Source organism: Anabrus simplex, chromosome 1 (assembly GCF_040414725.1).
Source record: "Anabrus simplex isolate iqAnaSimp1 chromosome 1, ASM4041472v1, whole genome shotgun sequence".
Lineage (NCBI taxonomy): Eukaryota > Metazoa > Arthropoda > Insecta > Orthoptera > Tettigoniidae > Anabrus > Anabrus simplex.
In genome coordinates this window covers 893,785,030-893,804,959 of record NC_090265.1, presented here as the reverse complement: position 1 = coordinate 893,804,959, position 19,930 = coordinate 893,785,030, and the positions used below count along the sequence as shown (strand labels likewise).

The 19,930-nt window shown below is 36.5% G+C and overlaps 1 protein-coding gene across 1 annotated transcript in view; it reads right to left on the bottom strand.

Annotated features, from left to right (window-relative positions):
- Positions 1–19,930, bottom strand: part of spg (dedicator of cytokinesis spg) — a 783,360-nt gene that overhangs the window by 103,249 nt on the left and 660,181 nt on the right. The window contains exons 21-22 of the mRNA XM_067136588.2: positions 10,263–10,538; positions 4,163–4,322 (exon numbers count right to left, since the gene is read on the bottom strand). Of these exons, the coding sequence (XP_066992689.2) occupies positions 4,163–4,322; positions 10,263–10,538 (436 nt within the window). The remainder of the gene's footprint in view (positions 1–4,162; positions 4,323–10,262; positions 10,539–19,930) is intronic.

The following is a 19,930-nucleotide window of genomic DNA, read 5'->3' as shown; positions in this document are numbered from 1 at the left end:
TGATGTCAAGGCCATTTCGCTTGTGGACAACGTTCCAGCGCATCCAACTGCGAAGATATGTGACAGTGATGGAAAAATTAAGTGCCAGGCATTGCCTCCCAATACAACCTTGCTTATCCAACCAAGGGATCAAGGTGTTATTTTGGCATGCGAAAGATTGTACTAAAGGAAGTCTCTTGACGAATTGATGGTTGTACTAGAGAACCTCAGGACAAAGAAGAAGACATGCGATGGCAAAGAACATTGCAGAGCATTTGCACATACAACATGAAATCAACCATTTGTAACTGGGCTTCTGCTTGGAATGAAATAAAAAGTTCTAAGCTGATCAACTGCTGGAATAAACTTCTTTTTGACACAGATGTAGAGTATAATTCAGAGGGTTGTGAAGCCATTGATTATCTTCAGTCATTGTCAGCAGCCAGTGAAACAGGACCCACTTTAAAAGATTCACAAGTAGTTAGATAGACAAGAGGGAGAACCAGGGTACCAGATCCAGATTAGAGAAGAGATCGCTCGTCATTTTCTGTCTCTTACCACCAAGGACAAGAGTATGGACGAGGAAGAAGAACAACCCTTCTCTAAGCTGAAAATGTCATGTGCTCATGAAGGTCTGGATGTACTTATTGGTGATATTGATGTTAGATGTATTCCATTTTGCAATATAACAATTTTATGAGTGAAAAGATGTCCCAATTACCTTCCAAGAATAATGCACAGCATTGTGAGCTTTCATCCACTTTCCTTGGACTGATGTAATGTAATAGGCCACAGTGTTACTGTGCTACAATGTCAGCCTTCTTCTATTTGAGAAGAGCCTCTGTTTGATTTTTGCTAGCCCTGTTTACGAGGTGTTCTTGCATTCTTGTTTTGATATTTTGATGCATAATTTGCAAATTATAGGTCGATGGTGTATCATAATTGTTACATACAGCACGATTTTTGCTCCTAGAACAACACTGAGGCCTCCATACCGGGCAAGAATGTACTATGTATAGTCAAATTGTGTTGCCTTTGTGCTGCCATAGTAAGTGATTACTAATTAAATATAAATCAAGCTTCTGGTGATGAATACATCTATATATATAAAATAAGAGTTTTGTCTGTACATTGCTCAGAATTTGAAAATAATGGTATTTCTGTATCGGTCATGTCCATAGTAACAAGGAAATGCACTTTTTACTTTTCCGTAATTTCTGTCTGTCTGTCTGTCTGTCTGTCTGTCTGTCTGTCTGTCTGTCTGTCTGTCTGTCTGTCTGTACATGCATCACGAGAAAACGGTGGAAGAGAATTTAATGAAAATCGGTATGTGAAGTCAGGGGATGAGCCTCTACAATCTAGGCTATAAATCATTTTACTCACGCTGAGTGAAATGGTAGTTTAGGGGAAGGCCTAAAATTGAATTCTCAACTATTTATGTTATTAGTGGTCTAATGAAAATCGGTATGTGAAGTCGGGGGATGAGACTCTACAATCTAGGCTATAAATCATTTTACTCACGCTGAGTGAAATGGTAGTTTAGGGGAAGGCCTAAAATATAATTCTCAAATATTGTTGTTATTAGTAGTCCTATCTTGATGAAAATCGGTATGCAAAGTCAGGAAATAAGTCCCTATAGTCTAGGCTGTAAATTATTTTATTCACGCTGAGTGAAATGGTAGTTTAGGGGAAGGCCTAAAATGTAATTCTCAAATATTTCTTATTAGAGGTGTAATCGATGAATGCTACACAACTAGGGTTATATAGTATTAAATTTCCTATTATTCATGTCTTATACATTGTTACCGTACTGGCTATGATCACAAAGATATTCATGATTTTGGATTTTTGTTACTAAGTCCATATCAGCGCCGAGAAACCAGAAATGGGTAAACAGTATTTAATGAAAATCGGTATGTAAAGTCGGAGAATAAGAAACTACAGTTTATGGTATAAAATATTTTACAAATCACAGAGTCAAAAGAAAACTAAATGTGAAGGCCTACAATATAGAAAGCTCATAACATTGATCAACAATAACATTACATTGACCACTGTTTGTCGTGATGTGCTTTGTGTCATCTGTTGCCCTTCATCTCCGGTAGATAGGATTACTGCTGTGTACAGAGTATTTTTTATTTGATTTACGTCGCACCGACATAGATAGGTTTTATGGCGACGATGGGATAGGAAAGGGCTAGGAGTGCCTTAGACCTTAATTAAGGTACAGGCCCAGCATTTGACTGGTGTGAAAGTGGGGAAACCACGGAATACCATCGTCAGCGCTGCCGACAATGGGGTTCGCATCCACTACCTCTCGGATGGAAGCTCACAGCTGCGCACCGCTAACCACACGGTCAACTCGCCCAGTCGTACAGAGTGTAACAGCCTGCCTGAATATTGATGGGAAGTAGATGGGGAGTTAGATAACTTTCTTCTTTAGCATAACGTTCCCCTGGTATATAAATTTTCTGATTCTACTGGTACGTAACACACTGGATTATCATAGCATTCGGGCTATTCAATCCCTACTCTGAGGCACTGACTGGAATGAACAGTGTGCATATTTAGCGGAATAACGGCAGATGAGTGTTCATGGCAATCTGCGACCTGGTCATCCCAGCTCTGGAACTTTGGACTGTTAGATTGGCACAACAATCAAACCGCAGAACTGTTCGTTAAAAGTGATAAAACGTGCGGCTTTCCATTTGATCGAGTATTTTATATGATAGCATTGCTTTTAATCGCTACATTCATACTTACGTTTTTGTAATGACCTATGTTGATTTCAGGTTAAGAAAACCACAAAGTCAGTCTTTCTGAGAATCCCGTTGCAAAGCACGGGTACATCACCTAGTTAAAGATAAAAATGATAATAGCATGAGTAGACTATCACTTCTCCAATGTAATATTGGTCATGGGTGGCAACATTAAACAAATATTCTTCTTCTTCTTCTTCTTCTTCTTCTTCTTCTTCTTCTTCTTCTTCTTCTTCTTCCTAGCTGTGGGCCACATGAAGTAACTTCATGATTCTTTCATCGCCTTGCCTTCCTATCGTTCCAGTAAGTATTTCCTAATTCTTTCACTATGTTCCCTCCTTCTTTCTCCATACAGACATATTTCCTTTGCTTCTTCTCTTTCTCCTGGAACCTCTCGCAAACTCCTTAATCCTTTTTCTGAAAATGGCTCTATTTAACATCTTTTTTTCTTGTGATACCCAGCTCAGCCATATCCTGTTTAACTTCGATGAACCTTTGGATTTTTTCTTGGGAATTGTATTGTTATGATCAAATATTCTCTTTATTTGGTTCTTCTTCTGGGTTGAACCATGTTGTTGTTTTCTGTAAGTTCCATGCAGTTTACTGACATTTCAAATACATTGCAGTATTCTTTGTCAAGGTGACTAAAATACACTTATCCACTGTAAAGACCAGCATATGATCATTTGAGCCTTTTAGTTCACTAACTGCAATGGTAGTGATGAAGGTTTTTGGAAGTCTGAACTGTTTACAGAAGTCTGCAAAAAGTTTCAGGATGGTGCCTCTCGCTCCAATCATCAAAGCAGTGACTGATATTTCTGTAAAGTTATACTTTTCTTTAAAATATTCAACCGTAGATTCATAGATGATCATTCTTGGGTCGATTAATGTGAGTCTCAAACCTTATGGTAGGGTCTATGGTATATCATTGTGAGCCTGTACTCGATGGTGTCTATTCACCGAATTCTGCCATCAGAGGAGAGACGCTGAATTTCTTGGTATACGTTGAATCCCTTATCTTTCTCAGCATCAACGATGGTTCATCCTGCAGCATGATAGCATGAGTTACATAAGAGTTCATCTATTAATTAACTAAGAGATACATAGTTTAAATACAAGTCTAAGGAAGTTTATCAAATTTCCTTTCTTTCTCTTTCTCTCTCTCTCTCTCTCTCTCTCTCTCTCTCTTATCAAAACCAGAATGAAATTTGAAAATTCATTATAAATATATCAGCTTTCTAGTGCACTAATTGCAGTGATGAAGAGTTTCGTAAGTGTTCATGTTTTGTAAACCAATGAGGGACATTGGTACAGTTTCATTTTCTGAGATAAATCTTCTTAGAGAAGTACTTCAATATCACAATGGTATTTTTTTGGTACATTTTGTAGACTGATACATTAATTAACATAGTATGTCTACTAACCTAGATTGGACCACATGGAGAGGATCTGGAAACCCATCAAAACTCGCATGTCACCATATTTTTCAATTATTTTCTCCCGTTTCACCTCACTGAATTTCTCCAGCTGCAAGGAAGGTTGAGTCAGGAAAGCTACAGCCAGGTTGAAGTAGTTGCTCCATAACTGACAACAGATATGCATACAGATGAAACTTTTCTATGTTTATCAATATCTATATAGCATTATATACATGAAATCAAAACAATAGGAAAAATAAACAACATAGTACAGAATAAAGGTGTACAAAAGATGCTGTCCAAAAGCAATGTTAAAGTCAAAGTATAAATTCAGAAATATAAACAATTATCTCATATAAGGATACTCTTATTTAGAGTTTACCAGGTGACAGATCAATTAGTACTTTTAACTTAAGAAAACTTTAAATGTGGTAGAGAAGACACAATTCCTTGAAGAAAAATAAAAACTGTTTACAAGATAAGGAAGAAATGATAATGGGAGGTATAAATGCACAGGTGGGAAGAGACAAAGAAAGAAAGTCAAGAGGTCTTGGAACCATCTGAAAGTGACAGTAAGAATAAAGACATGGATGTGATAATTTACTTTCAGCAGGAAAGAACAGCTGATTATAGCAAATATCTGGCTCACGGAGTAAAAATACAGTAGAATCCTGTTAATCCAAACCTTGCAAATACAACATTTTGGATAATTCAAACAGAATCTATGACAGAGGGGAAAAATTAAAATACCAATTGGAAATGAAATGAACAGATTTAATCATAGTACTGTACTTGTGACCGGAAGATGAAAAGTAATTCCAAATCAAAAATCTATCGCACTGTCACCTGACCTGTTGCACTGTATGGTTGCGAATATTGGCCGACTACAACTGAGGCAGAGCGTCAACTAGGCATCATGGAGACGGGGATGTTGAGGTGGACAGCTGGTGTCACTAAACTTGACCAAATTTCCAATGAAACCACCATTAGAGAAAAATTTTGCATTGCACCGATTCAGGATAAAATCTACGATGGTTCGGACATGTACTAAGGACGGGAGCCGATACTGTCACAAAGACATTAGAAGTCGTCGGTAGGAGACCACAGGGACAACCTAAACAGCGATGGGCTGATACTTTTCACAAGATCTGAGTGTTCATCATCACTTTTTTTTTTTTTTTTTTTTTTTTTTTTCAATGTTAAAGTCAAAGTACAAATTCTCAAATATAAACAAATTTAATATAAGGATACTCTCATTTAGAGTTTACCAGGTGACTGATGATCAATTTGTACTTTAAACTGAAGAAAATTTTTAATGTGGTAGAGAAGAAACAATTCTTTGAAGGAAAAGAAAAATTGTTTACAAGACATAACATAACCCAGGACAGAACTAAATGGAAACAACAAATCCATGTAGAAGACCCCACCACCAGGAGGGACAAATGAAGCAGAAGAAGAAGAAGAAGAAGAAGAAGAAGAAGAAGAAGAAGAAGAAGAAGAAAACTGTAATTTAATATGATTTTTTAAGCTGGCATTTAACAGAACCCCTGTATAGTACTTTGTTAATTGAATTCTGGTAGACTGTAGCTCTAATACAAGTCAAGCTATAAAATAGAAATGACAAATACTGTAAGTAATTTTGTATTGCATTCTGTATGCTATGCTGTCTTGTGGTTGCTAATGTTGTAGCTGTAACATGCATCTTTCTTTTTCCTTTTTCAAATAATCTTAACATTTCTGAATCCAAACAGGTCCCATTCGTTTGGATTACTGGGCTTCAAGTGAAGCCATAAAATTAACAGGTAAGGATTGAGAATAAGAGAATTAAAATCTTGATGATACATATTCATAGGAAAAAGCAAACAATACAGTAGGCATTCGCTAATCGGACATTCAATATTCCGACATTTCCAGTAATCTGACGTTTTGAACGCTTTTCGTGTGGGAATGGTCAGCTCTATAGTCAGACGGTTTTTATGGGCGACCGCTCGGTAATAGGACAAAAGCAAGTTTGCTGCACTCCACCCCTATTATTCCTGTTGCTTGATGCCACTACAGATAGGTTATTATTAGGCAGTGTCAGTCAGTCTTAGTGAAGTGTAGCATCATAACCTTAATACATGTGTACTTACCTGTTAAGTCATTGTAAGTGTTACAGTTTAGTTCAGTGTTAACGGGAGTTTACGTAAATAAAAGTACAATATACTGTACAGTTAATTTTAAAAGTATAGTTTTTCAATAAATGTACCCTACTTTACATTAAACTCTATAGCCTACTGTCGGATTTTTTATTATGGACACTCGAGTGATTTAATTACAAACGAACTAATAGGCCTATTGCAATGCGAGTTATACCAATATTTTTCTTGTTTAATTCTACATTAGCGTATAAAGACACATTGTTTTCGACATTCATTAAATATTTTTTATTTGTGGTTGTAATAAATATTGCCTGGGTTTTTGGCTTCTTCTCTAGGAAGCGCTCACTTGGAAATATATACAAGGAAAACTACTTGTCTGATGGTAATGGAACTTTTATATGTTATAACCACATGTATTAGTAGTGTAATACTCAAGTTACAATTTTTTTTCAACCACCCTGAAAAAAGTTCTTATCATTTTTCTAAAGCAACTCTTTCTCAGCCCAGGATAAACGTACAGCAGCAAGCTTAGGCCTGTTTTGAACTGTAACCGTACAGTATGGTACTGAATTTATGAAGAGTAATATTGAAAGGAGGTTTTGTGTACTCCGGACCGTGCGATTAACAGCAGGCCGGGTGGTGAAATCAGGCCCAGTGTTGCCACATTCAGTAGTAATTACGCGCACAACGAACACAGCTTTTTGTTTACTTTCAATCTTTAATTTTATTTCCTCTTATAAATTCCACAGTTGCTGTATCCCGACATACCTGCCTTAGATGAATTCGAGACTTAAGAGCACAGGGCTACAAGATCTTCTTTACAGACGAAACCTGGTGCAGACAGAACCATACTATGAAATATGGGTGGCAAGAAAATGTGGTTGAAGCTTTAGAAAACAACTTTGACAACTATAATCTGTACAGAGGGTACATTCAGTAAATTTAGGGATGGCGTGGAGGGTTCAAAACACTGTCTGGAGCTGGGAAACGCACCATAATTTTACACATTGGAAGTGAAGAACGATTTCTTGACGGTGCAGAATTTTACTTTATTGGCAAGAAAGGTGGTGATTACTATAATGAGATGAACTCGACTCATTATGAAGAATGGTTCACGAAAGTCCTGAGTTTATTGCCTCAAAGGTCGGCTGTTGTTATAGATCAAGCTCCATGTCACTTTTTTTTGCTAGGGGCTTTACATCGCACCGACACAGATAGGTCTTATGGCGACGATGGGATAGGAAAGGCCTAGGAGTTGGAAGGAAGCGGCCATGGCCTTAATTAAGGTACAGCCCCAGCATTTGCCTGGTGTGAAAATGGGAAACCACGGAAAACCATCTTCAGGGCTGCCAACAGTGGGATTCGAACCCCATATCTCCCGGATGCGAGCTCACAGTCGCGCACCTCTACGCACACGGCCAACTCGCCCGGTACTCTATATCATACGATGGTCAATCCTTCATCTAGAAACCCGAACATATCATGGCTGAAACCAGAAATTATATCTTGGATAATATCAAAGAATATTTCACTACCACCTGGAGTTGACGATTATCACAAATTACCTGAACTCTGGAAACAATGTATTAAACACGCTAAGAAAATTGAAGACCACTAATGGGAGAAAGATGGACTGTCTGAAAATGTCCCTTATTTCAAGCCAGTCATAATCAACATGAATGACAGCAGCACCGATTCATCGGAACACAGCAATTTTTCAGACAAAGGAAACTGATATAATTAATTATTGTAAATATATGTAAATAATAATGCAAATAACTCTTGTAAAAATTGTACAGTGTGATATTTCTAAATTAGGAAGTCAACCATTTTTAAACCTGCCATTGAAGGCCCAAAGCCTTTATGAGAAAAGGTGATGGGAAGTGGAATTTATAAGAGGAAATAAAATTAAAGGTTGAAAGTAAACGAAAAGCTGTGTTCGTTGCGTGTGTGATTACTACTGAATGCAGCAACACTGTGCCCGATTTCACCACCCGGCCTGCTGTTAATCGCACGGTCCGGAGTACACAAAACCTCTTTTCAATATTACTCTTCATAACTTCAGTACCACACTGTACGGTTACAGTTGTTGTAGTTTCTGATAACCATGACTGAGTGCTTCAAAACAAGCCCAAGCTTGCTGCTGTATGTTTATCCCGGGCTGAGAAAGAGTTGCTTTAGGAAAATGATACGAACTTTTTTCAGGGTGGTTGAAAAATATTGTAACTTGAGTATTACACTACAAATACATGTGGTTATAACATATAAAAATTCCATTACCATCAGACAAGTAGTTTTCCTTGTATATATTTTGAAGAGCACTTTCTAGAGAAGAAGCGAAAAACCCAGGCAATATTTATTACAACCACAAATAAAAAAATTTAATGAATGTTGAAAACAATGTGTCTTATATACGCTAATGTAGAATTACACAAGGAAAATATTGGTATAACTCGTATTGCAATAGGCCTAATAGTTTGTTTATAATTAAAGCCTAAACTCGAGTGTCCATAATAAAAAATCTGACAGTAATCAAATTGTGTGTTTTTAAATGCCAAACTCAGATATTCTGGATTACTTCCAATAGTCGGACACTTCCAGTAATCGGACAACTTAATGGTTTAAGACATGTCCGATCAGCGAGCGCCTACTGTAATAAACTAATGGTTGTTACAATTATGCATAATGATGCTTTTATAGTGTTCAGAGAGCAATAATAGTAAACTGGCAACCAGGTAGGAATGTACACTTACAGAAGAGAATGGAGTGTGCAAACAGAAATGCAGATAGAATCAAAAATAATTATGAAGGAACTGATACATATTACCACAAAAATAGATTGAGAATGTTGAAAAAGGAAGAATTTTAACATGAAATTTGTCTCCATTGTTATTTTGTGGAACAACATTAGGAAAGATAAAACAGAAAAATAAGACATGGAAAATAAAAAATTATTGAAATATGGTAAAGGAAGAATTGGCTGTTGAAAAGCTTGGAAGTATGGAAAATTGAGAGGATAGACATTGTTATCGAAATTTAACGGCAGTTGAACTTTGTTTTGGTGTACTTCCTCCAAATGTGTTCAGTCTCTGTTGTTTTCTCCATAGTTTCTTCTCTTCTTCAAATATTTTTTTTTCTTTTTCCCCCACTATGTCATTCCACCATAGTGTCTTTCTCTTTTACCTTTCCTGACCTCTACTATAACATTCTGTAAACAAATGCACTGTTAAAATTCTTCCACTCCTCTTCAACATTCCTGATCTCTTTCCTTGGTATTACAGTACATGTTTCAATTCCTTCAAAAACTATTCCCATACCTACCTATCTTCCTGTTTGTACAATTTAATCTCTTCTGTAAGTGTACAATCCTATCAACTTCCCAATTTACTGTAATTGCTATGCAACCACCACTAAAAGCTTCTTCAGGTACGGCTGTAACATTTTAAAGTTATCATCTCTTCCATCATTATCCAATCAATCACTGTGCTCCCTTTTATTCTGCCCACACCCATCTATAAACTTCCTAACAAAATGCAAAGTAGAGTAACCTTCAATTTTCTCCTTTCTTTCAGGTTTTCATTTTGAATCTCTTCCCACTAAAACCACCTTTGTTCTTTGGGTGATCATTCCACCCTATTGTTTAGTCCTACAGAACTTCCTCCTTATTCCTAAACCAATGTTTAGTTTCTAGCTTTTGCCCCACTTAGCTTTTCCTATTACTTCTTACAGAGAGCACACATCTGTTCCTTTAATTAAAAAAAAAAATGTTGTTCAGGTCAAGCATTTCAGGTCCATGTTGGTAAATTGGCAGTTAGTACAATGTGAAGACATCTTTATGGTTTAACTAGGTATTACATTTCACTTTTAGTCCATGAAAAGTTTTACAGAACTCGCAAGCATACATTCATTTGTATATTCAAGATATACAGAGCAATAAAATCCTAAAAGGTAACAGAGTGACGTACCTGATGATCAAAGTGACATCGGCTGTCCAGAAAACTAAATACCAAAGGCTGAGCCAGTTCTTGTAGAGCTGTGAGCATTACATGGTTAGCTACCATTCGTATGATGAGCCAGTCAGGTGGGAACACTTCCTGTTTAACTAGATCACGGAACACCAGGAATACCCGTAAAAGGAAGTCTTTGGTGGGCTTGCGATCTCCCAGCTCCTCCCAGAGTCGTTTGTAGTGGAACTCATCCAAGAGCTGGAGCAATCCAATGAGGCATGCCACTAGGGAACCCTGAAACAGTTAGTGAACTGAGAACAAACTTTGTTAAAACTTCACTTGAGCACACATAATACTACAGATACATTTATTCAGAGAATAAACACTTTCCCCACAAGCAGGTTGCCCATGAGGACAAAGTATAGTAAATACATTTATAAATAAACGATAAATGAATGATTTATCAGTATGGATAATGAACCTTTCAAGGCTTTGAGGACCACATTTTTCATCAACGACTCTGGTAGTTAGAATCTTGAGTGGAATTCTTTGATGAAATTAGGAATTGTCCCTCTTGCACCGACCATAAGGCCTATAACCTTTATGTTATTCAGTCCATATTCATGTCGGTAGAAGGGGAAGTTGGTTCGTAAATGCTTTTCCTTACACCTCTGTTTCTACTAAATAACCATTTATAGAAACAAAATAAATACAGAATATAATAGGGGTATTCCCTGCCAGTGACTATGCATGTTTGCCATTGTTCTGGAAGTTTCCATTTTTGTGCAGAAACCATTCCTTTGGTGTATCCTGGTACCCATCCTACCTGAAGCTCACTGTTGGAGAAGAACTTCTTTGGTTGCGTCGAATAGAGCATCGTGAAGGTCTAGACCTGGCATGTTTTGTGGATAAGACAGCACGGTGTAGTCTAGAGCACCCAGGGTGGCAATGGTCTGCTAACTGCCATGTGGCCACGTATTGTCATGCTGGAGAAGTTCTGCATGACAAACCTGTTGCATTCTCTTGTCCATCAAAAGTGACTTGCCTGTTCTCCAGTACCAAGTCTGACATGCACTGGGTATTGTCACTGTCTGGTTTGTTATGCAGTTGCTAGAAGTCCACTACTTTCTTTTTTTTTTTTTTTTCAACATAGTTTCGCTGTCTTTGAATCTGGTATCCAGTGAAACACCATTCTGAGACTTAGTACTGCTTCTCCATATACAGCTACTAATCTTGTGTAAATGTGTGGAGCAGAAAAAAAAAACTACTCAGTCCATCACTGCCCATGATTGTCTACTTCCAAGGTGCCTAGGAATGGACCCACACACTAGCACGAATGACACAGCACTGTTCTACCTGTGCGCAGTACCAATGACATCTGGTGGCCAAAGGTGGAAATATAGCATCTCTTTTCACACATACCGGGCATGAATTTCAAACTGCTATTTTTGAATGCCCTACATAATTTCTCTACGTGGATGTTTCCACTTTTACAGAACTGGCCAAGTTAAGAACTGTTATTATTTGAATGTCAGTGCACAGGCTGGTTCTCATTTCAGTACCACTTGACAGAAACATCTCTTCTATTACATGTCTTCATGCTTTTCCCACAATATTTTGTACATTTTTAAGGGTTACATTCTATAGAATATGAGGACATACAGTAACTACTAAAGCCACTCTCCTTCAGTCAACTTATTCTTTTTGATTATCTCATCCTTCAGATGATGGTCCTCTCTACATTACTCATCTCTTGTATTCTCATACATTATTTTGATCTTTAGCACCTACAGTTTTATATGGTTTTTTCCTTGCAAGTTGCTTTATGTCACACCGACACAGACAGGTCTTATGGCGATGATGGGACAGGAAGGAGCTAGGAGTGGGAAGGAAGCGGACGTGGCCTTAATTAGGTACAGCCCCAGCATTTGCCTTGTGTAAAAATGGGAAACCACGAAAAACCATCTTCAGGACTCCCGACAGTGGGGCTCGAACCCACTATCACCCGAATACTGGATACTGGCTGCAATTAAGCGACTGCAGCTATCGAGCTTGGTTTTTATATGTTTAGCCTTAGCTCTGGTAACCTACATTCTCCTATACCAGGGCCTCTTAAACACCCAAAAACTCAAGCATGTAAACCGAGGCGCAGAGGTTCTCTCCACCATGCATCGGTCCAACTCAGTTCGGACCAGTGTTTTGTCTTGGGGCGACTCGACTAAGCTGGGCTCAACTCTGCTTGGATGGTGGAGTGCTGCAGAGCAAGTAAGGAAGGGAGAAACAGGTGGAGCGAGCAGGACAGGCGTAGAGAAAAGGAGAGAGTGCGCTATTGCTCAAAATTGAGGAGTGGAGGTCTGCAGTCTGGTCAACCTAGCTAATTCGCCTTTAACACCCTGCGTCGCACAACACACCGGTGAATGCATCTCGAGAGGCCCTGTCTTATACTTTGGACAAATATAATCTTCACTTACTTTGCATTCTATTACATTCTCTTTGAAATCCACTGTCAATTCTGAGAATAGAAGTGGGTTAAAATTCCACTCTAAGCCATCCTAGCAGTGGTTTCTCCAGTAAATTCTACAAAAATGTTGGGGTGACATTTAACATGTATGTCTTAGCTTGTTGATTCTAATTAATCAAAAATACACACATTCAGTACTGACAACTTGCACCCACTCTTTCATGTGCATTCTAGGGGATCTATTCCCTGAACATTCATTTATATTGCAATTTTTTGAAATATTTATGTTTCAGATCAACTCAAGATCATATCAGTTGTTTTTAATTTTCATGTCTGTTTGATCCACTATCATGGGGAAATGGCTGAATATATCTCAACCAAACTTTGTATGTAGAGACTATTGATCTATGGCCAGGTTTTGATCTGTATACAACTTAAAAATCACTGAAGAGACTGAGGGTTCCCAGGAAGATCAAAACAGTAATTTCATGTTTTCCTATATACTACTGACTTCTGTAAAATCTATCGACTATCTGTAAAACCTCCATTTATTTTAAACCATTTTTGTTCAGTATACTTCACTGATAACTCCTGAACTGATGGAGCAAATTCATCTTTTATACAGGGTTCACGTACTTCCTTGAGTGATTATCTCCCTGGCAGCTCTGAGATGAGTCTGCTGGTTGACATGGCAATGCCTCAGCCTGCCTGCCGATGATGTAACAATGTAACACTAAAGTGTGGTTGTTAATAATTGAACAGTACTGAGCCGTGTAGTCTATTATTTCACACTGTTAGAAGTTTTCTGACTCCTACTATAATTGCCAAGCTGAGGTGGTAAAGGCATACTCTGTTCACCTTGAAAGATGTGGATTCAATTCCCCATCAGGAAGTAAAAAAAATCGAAACAAGTTTTCCACTTCTGGGGAGACACATGGCCCTGCACCAGAAATGAATACCAGGATTGTAATATGTGGTGGGACGGAGAACTGGAACTAAGGGAAATATAATTTTAAAGTTTTTTTATTTAACGTGTCTAAAGGATTTCATTTTTGTTTGTAATATTGTGTATTCTGAGAAATGAAGAAATAAGAACTCTGGACTCTGCTGGAATTATTTTCACTGCAAGAAATATTAACTTAAATATGTTTGTAAACATTTTTTTGAAATGTAATTTAGGACAGCAAGATATATTGAAAAGTATGAACATTGCAAGTTGCAAAAGTATTTTGAAGTTATTTTTTTGTATATAAATTTTGTGTAATTGATCATTTGAGTTAGTGTCAGCAAGCATGAAGAAAAAACATTTGGGATGTTTTAACTTGAAATTAATTTTTGTAATTCTGTATGACAAAATTGTAGTCTGATCAAAATGTAAAGGTGCTTTAGTTGAGAAATATCCTATACCGCACGAGCAGTTACCGATGTTGAAACAGGTGATGTAAATCCTCTCACATCAGTAGGCCAGGAAATGACCATATATGGTCATGCAATTGTATTGGCAAACGGGAATCTAGGGGAAATTGTTTCCCATTGGTTGGTTGTGATCGGGCCATTTCCGGCCCTTTTGCCGGCTTCGGGAAAATGATGCGTATGCTCGGCGTCGATTCCATCTGACCGTCCTCGAGTCTGGAGGTGCTCGAGGAGTTCCCCTCGGGAACTCCAGTATTCTGCGGTAAGTGTTATTTCAATGTCATTCTCTATGTTTTCTGATTTTGGTGATTTAATTTAATTCCTTTTGCGTTTCGGTATGTATTTGCATTGAAATAATAACATTAAGTTATTTATTAGACCACCTAATCAATACAAAATCGTCTTGGATGATTTACATAAATTTGTTAGCTAATAGTGGGACATGTTTCGCCTTCCCTGAAGGCATCATCAGCCATAGTCTTAACCTTAAATTAAAAATAAGCGTCTAAATAACATGTAGTAATGAAATGAATTTTTAAAATCTTGAAGAGATTTGAAGTAAAATAACATTAAAAATAACAATGATGGTTTGAAAATACAATGTGATGAGATACAATAGTGGAAGTATTAACGAAATTAACATTAGAAGGCTGCTAAAATAAGTACAATGGATAAAACAACAGATTGTTATACAACAAGTAGTAAGATTGCATAAAAGTAAAGTTGATAGTTATGGCGGTTATAATTAGACGATGGCGAAAAATCTTATATAATCAAAGTAAAGAGGAGAGAATAAAAGTCAAGGTTAGTCGAGAGATCCAAAGTTCATCATGATCTTGAAGATAAAAGACGAAAGTCAGATGCATATGGTGAAGTTGTAGAACACGTTGAGGATATGAAGTAGGTGGATAGAAGTTGAAGAACAGTTTCAAATAGGATCACTATGGACCATCTCAAAATTTGAAGTGATGTTCAAATGTTGTAAATTGTGAGTTTGTGGATATTCTAGTTGAAAAAGCATATAAAAGTGGAATCTGTAAATGGAAGCAAGAAACGTAGAGTTAATTGTGTGAAAAGATATTTGAAAAATATTGAAGTAGAATCGTATGCACTTACCATTTGACGGTGACAAAGATAGCTTGTAATATTATGAGTTAGAAGAATTTGCAACCGTAGACTTCTTGCTACGTGTGTTATAACTGAAGTTTTGTGCTGGAGGGGGATCTGTTTGCGTTGATGTAACTATTGGAGGGGGGCTGCTATTGGTGGGAGGGAAGGAAGAGAGTGTATTACTGCGCGTGTTGTAACGGTGTAAGGCTATTGGAGGGAGCGATGTTCCGGTGGGTGTGGCTATGGGTTTATTGGTTGTATTTGAATTAGAGGTGCTAGCGGCGGGGGGAAGGGAGGGGGGTATATTAGCTGTAGGGGAGGTGGGAACTCTAATTGATGTGAGGTTGAAGATTTTTAAGAATTTGTTGGTGAGGGAAGTTGATTCTCGTAATAAAATAAGAATCTGTTCATACAAGGGGCTTTTTTTATCAATAGTGTCATTTAGATTTTTATCTTTATTAAAATGTTGGTCGAGGAAAATAAATAAGTTTTCATATTCTGTCATGAGTTTGCTTTTATCGACTCTTTTTAGGACATGGAGGTCTTGTTCTATTGTGGTGAATTTATGCCCGGTGTCCCTCATATGGTTGGCCATTGCGGAGAATTTGTTGTGTCTTTGGGCATTGTAATGCTCGGCATATCTGGTAGAGAAGCTGCGGCCAGTTTGGCCAACATAAGAAAAATTACATGTAGAGCATTTCAATCTGTATATTCCTGATCCAGAGTAACTATTGTCTGTGATGTTGATAGAGTTGTGATTGAAGAATAAATTACGATTAGTGTTTTTTGTTGTGAAGGCTATTTTTATTTCGTGCTTCATTAATGAATTGGTTATCGGGTAAATGCTATGGTTAGTGAACGTGAATTTAGCGTATTTTGGTTTGACGGGTTTTAATGGGGTTAGATTGGTAGCTAATTTCAGTTTGGTTTTATTGATGATTTTATCAATCATACTCGTGTTAAATCCATTGAATTTAGCTATTTCCTTGATGAATAGTAATTCTTTCTTTAAATTAGTAGAGGACATAGGGATCTTTAATGCTCTATATATTAAACTGTGATAAGTGGCTTTTTTATGTGAGTTGGGATGTAAAGAATCATTTTTTATGGTTGTTGGAGAAAAGGTGGGTTTTCTGTATATTTGGAAGTCGAATTTGTTCAATGCTCGTGTGATTTTGATATCTAAGAAGTTCAAAGAGTTATTGAACTCATCTTCTTTAGTGAATTTAATATTATTATCTAAGTTGTTGAGGAATGATAGTATGTTATTGCTGTTGTTGATTTGTTTATCAATGATAGCTATGGTATCATCAACATAGCGATGCCAAAGACAGAGTCCGTTGATGTTATTAATAATCTTACTATGTTCGAGATTATCTAAGTATATATCGGCTAGTATTCCAGACAACGGGTCTCCCATCGCTAGACCTTCTTGTTTGTAAATTTTCTTATTGAAGGTAAAATAGTTGTTGTCTAAAACGAAATTAAGTAATTTTAACCATTCATCAATTTCGATTTTACTCAATGTGCTATGTTTCAACAGATTGTTTTTTATGATGTTAATAGTATTGTTGATAGGGATATTAGTATACATGTTGGTGATGTCAAAAGAACATAAAACGTGGTTTGGTTGTAGACTGAAATTATTTAGGGAATTACAAAGTTCGATCGAGTTCTTTATGGGGTTGGAGTTGTGAAATTTGAAGTGTTTTTTTAGGAATTTGTGTAGGAATTGAGAGGTTTTATAGGTAGGACTATTGATACTATTAATTATAGGCCGAATGGGGACATCATTTTTATGAATTTTGGGCAGTGATCTGACTGTAGGTAATTTTGGGTTCATTACAGTTAATTTCTGATAATCTTGATCATTTAAAATGAAGTTAGAATTTTTAAGAAGGTTCTTTAAGTTACGCTGTATTTTGTTTGTTGGATCTTTGTTAATTAAGGTATAGGTATTGTCTGAAAAAAAGTTTTCAGTTTTATTGATGTAATCTTGTTTGTTCATTATTACTATGGTGTTGCCCTTATCTGCTTTTGTAATTACTACGTTGTTGTTATGGATTTTGGATTTCAGGTTTAGAATTTGTTTCGAGACATTGTAGTTATTATTAGATGTTATCTCATTAATCAAAGTTGGGAGTTTCTTTTTTACTTCATATCGTACGTCATTCTGTTTATCAATTGGGATTTGTTTATCGATATTAGTTTCGGTTTCAGCGATGGTAGTGATGATGTCTTCTGCCTTTTTGTGATTAGGCCAATTATGTTTGATGCCTTTATCTAATAGATTTAATTCTTGGTTAGAGAAGGTTGCATTAGATAGGTTGATTGTAGTGGGAATGTTAGTCAAATGGGAAGGGGACACTTTGTTGTTTGTATTTTGGTCAGGAGTTTTACATTTGTTTTCTTGAAGACAAAGTAATTTATGGTTTAGGGTTTTCTGTTTCTTGTCTAATACGTAAGATAGTTTGATGTCAGTGTACCTTAAAAATGAGCTCCATTCAAGTGGGGGTAATTTCTGAGAGATGGTCAAATGAGTCCTATATAATTGTAAATTTAGTAAAGATTTCTTCTTGTATAATAGTTTAATTTCATTTTTCAACCATATGTTGTTTACTTTCTTTTGAGTGGCATTAGATTTTGAATAGGGATGACTTTTTCTTTGTAAAGATTTGAGAAATTTAGGTACCAACTCTAATTTCAAGCAATCTTTAAGAAACTTGATATCTCTAGAAATCTTGCCTATTTTAATTTTTTAGGTTCAAGTACTTGTTAGGTTTTACTATTGCCTGGTTGGCATTGACATTACATGTAATAAATATCATTTTTGGTCCGTATTGATGATATTAGATTGAAATAATAACATTAAGTTATTTATACCTATACCTTAATTAACAAAGATCCAACAAACAAAATACAGCGTAACTTAAAGAACCTTCTTAAAAATTCTAACTTCATTTTAAATGATCAAGATTATCAGAAATTAACTGTAATGAACCCAAAATTACCTACAGTCAGATCACTGCCCAAAATTCATAAAAATGATGTCCCCATTCGGCCTATAATTAATAGTATCAATAGTCCTACCTATAAAACCTCTCAATTCCTACACAAATTCCTAAAAAAACACTTCAAATTTCACAACTCCAACCCCATAAAGAACTCGATCGAACTTTGTAATTCCCTAAATAATTTCAGTCTACAACCAAACCACGTTTTATGTTCTTTTGACATCACCAACATGTATACTAATATCCCTATCAACAATACTATTAACATCATAAAAAACAATCTGTTGAAACATAGCACATTGAGTAAAATCGAAATTGATGAATGGTTAAAATTACTTAATTTCGTTTTAGACAACAACTATTTTACCTTCAATAAGAAAATTTACAAACAAGAAGGTCTAGCGATGGGAGACCCGTTGTCTGGAATACTAGCCGATATATACTTAGATAATCTCGAACATAGTAAGATTATTAATAACATCAACGGACTCTGTCTTTGGCATCGCTATGTTGATGATACCATAGCTATCATTGATAAACAAATCAACAACAGCAATAACATACTATCATTCCTCAACAACTTAGATAATAATATTAAATTCACTAAAGAAGATGAGTTCAATAACTCTTTGAACTTCTTAGATATCAAAATCACACGAGCATTGAACAAATTCGACTTCCAAATATACAGAAAACCCACCTTTTCTCCAACAACCATAAAAAATGATTCTTTACATCCCAACTCACATAAAAAAGCCACTTATCACAGTTTAATATATAGAGCATTAAAGATCCCTATGTCCTCTACTAATTTAAAGAAAGAATTACTATTCATCAAGGAAATAGCTAAATTCAATGGATTTAACACGAGTATGATTGATAAAATCATCAATAAAACCAAACTGAAATTAGCTACCAATTTAACCCCATTAAAACCCGTCAAACCAAAATACGCTAAATTCACGTTCACTAACCATAGCATTTACCCGATAACCAATTCATTAATGAAGCACGAAATAAAAATAGCCTTCACAACAAAAAACACTAATCGTAATTTATTCTTCAATCACAACTCTATCAACATCACAGACAATAGTTACTCTGGATCAGGAATATACAGATTGAAATGCTCTACATGTAATTTTTCTTATGTTGGCCAAACTGGCCGCAGCTTCTCTACCAGATATGCCGAGCATTACAATGCCCAAAGACACAACAAATTCTCCGCAATGGCCAACCATATGAGGGACACCGGGCATAAATTCACCACAATAGAACAAGACCTCCATGTCCTAAAAAGAGTCGATAAAAGCAAACTCATGACAGAATATGAAAACTTATTTATTTTCCTCGACCAACATTTTAATAAAGATAAAAATCTAAATGACACTATTGATAAAAAAAGCCCCTTGTATGAACAGATTCTTATTTTATTACGAGAATCAACTTCCCTCACCAACAAATTCTTAAAAATCTTCAACCTCACATCAATTAGAGTTCCCACCTCCCCTACAGCTAATATACCCCCCTCCCTTCCCCCCGCCGCTAGCACCTCTAATTCAAATACAACCAATAAACCCATAGCCACACCCACCGGAACATCGCTCCCTCCAATAGCCTTACACCGTTACAACACGCGCAGTAATACACTCTCTTCCTTCCCTCCCACCAATAGCAGCCCCCCTCCA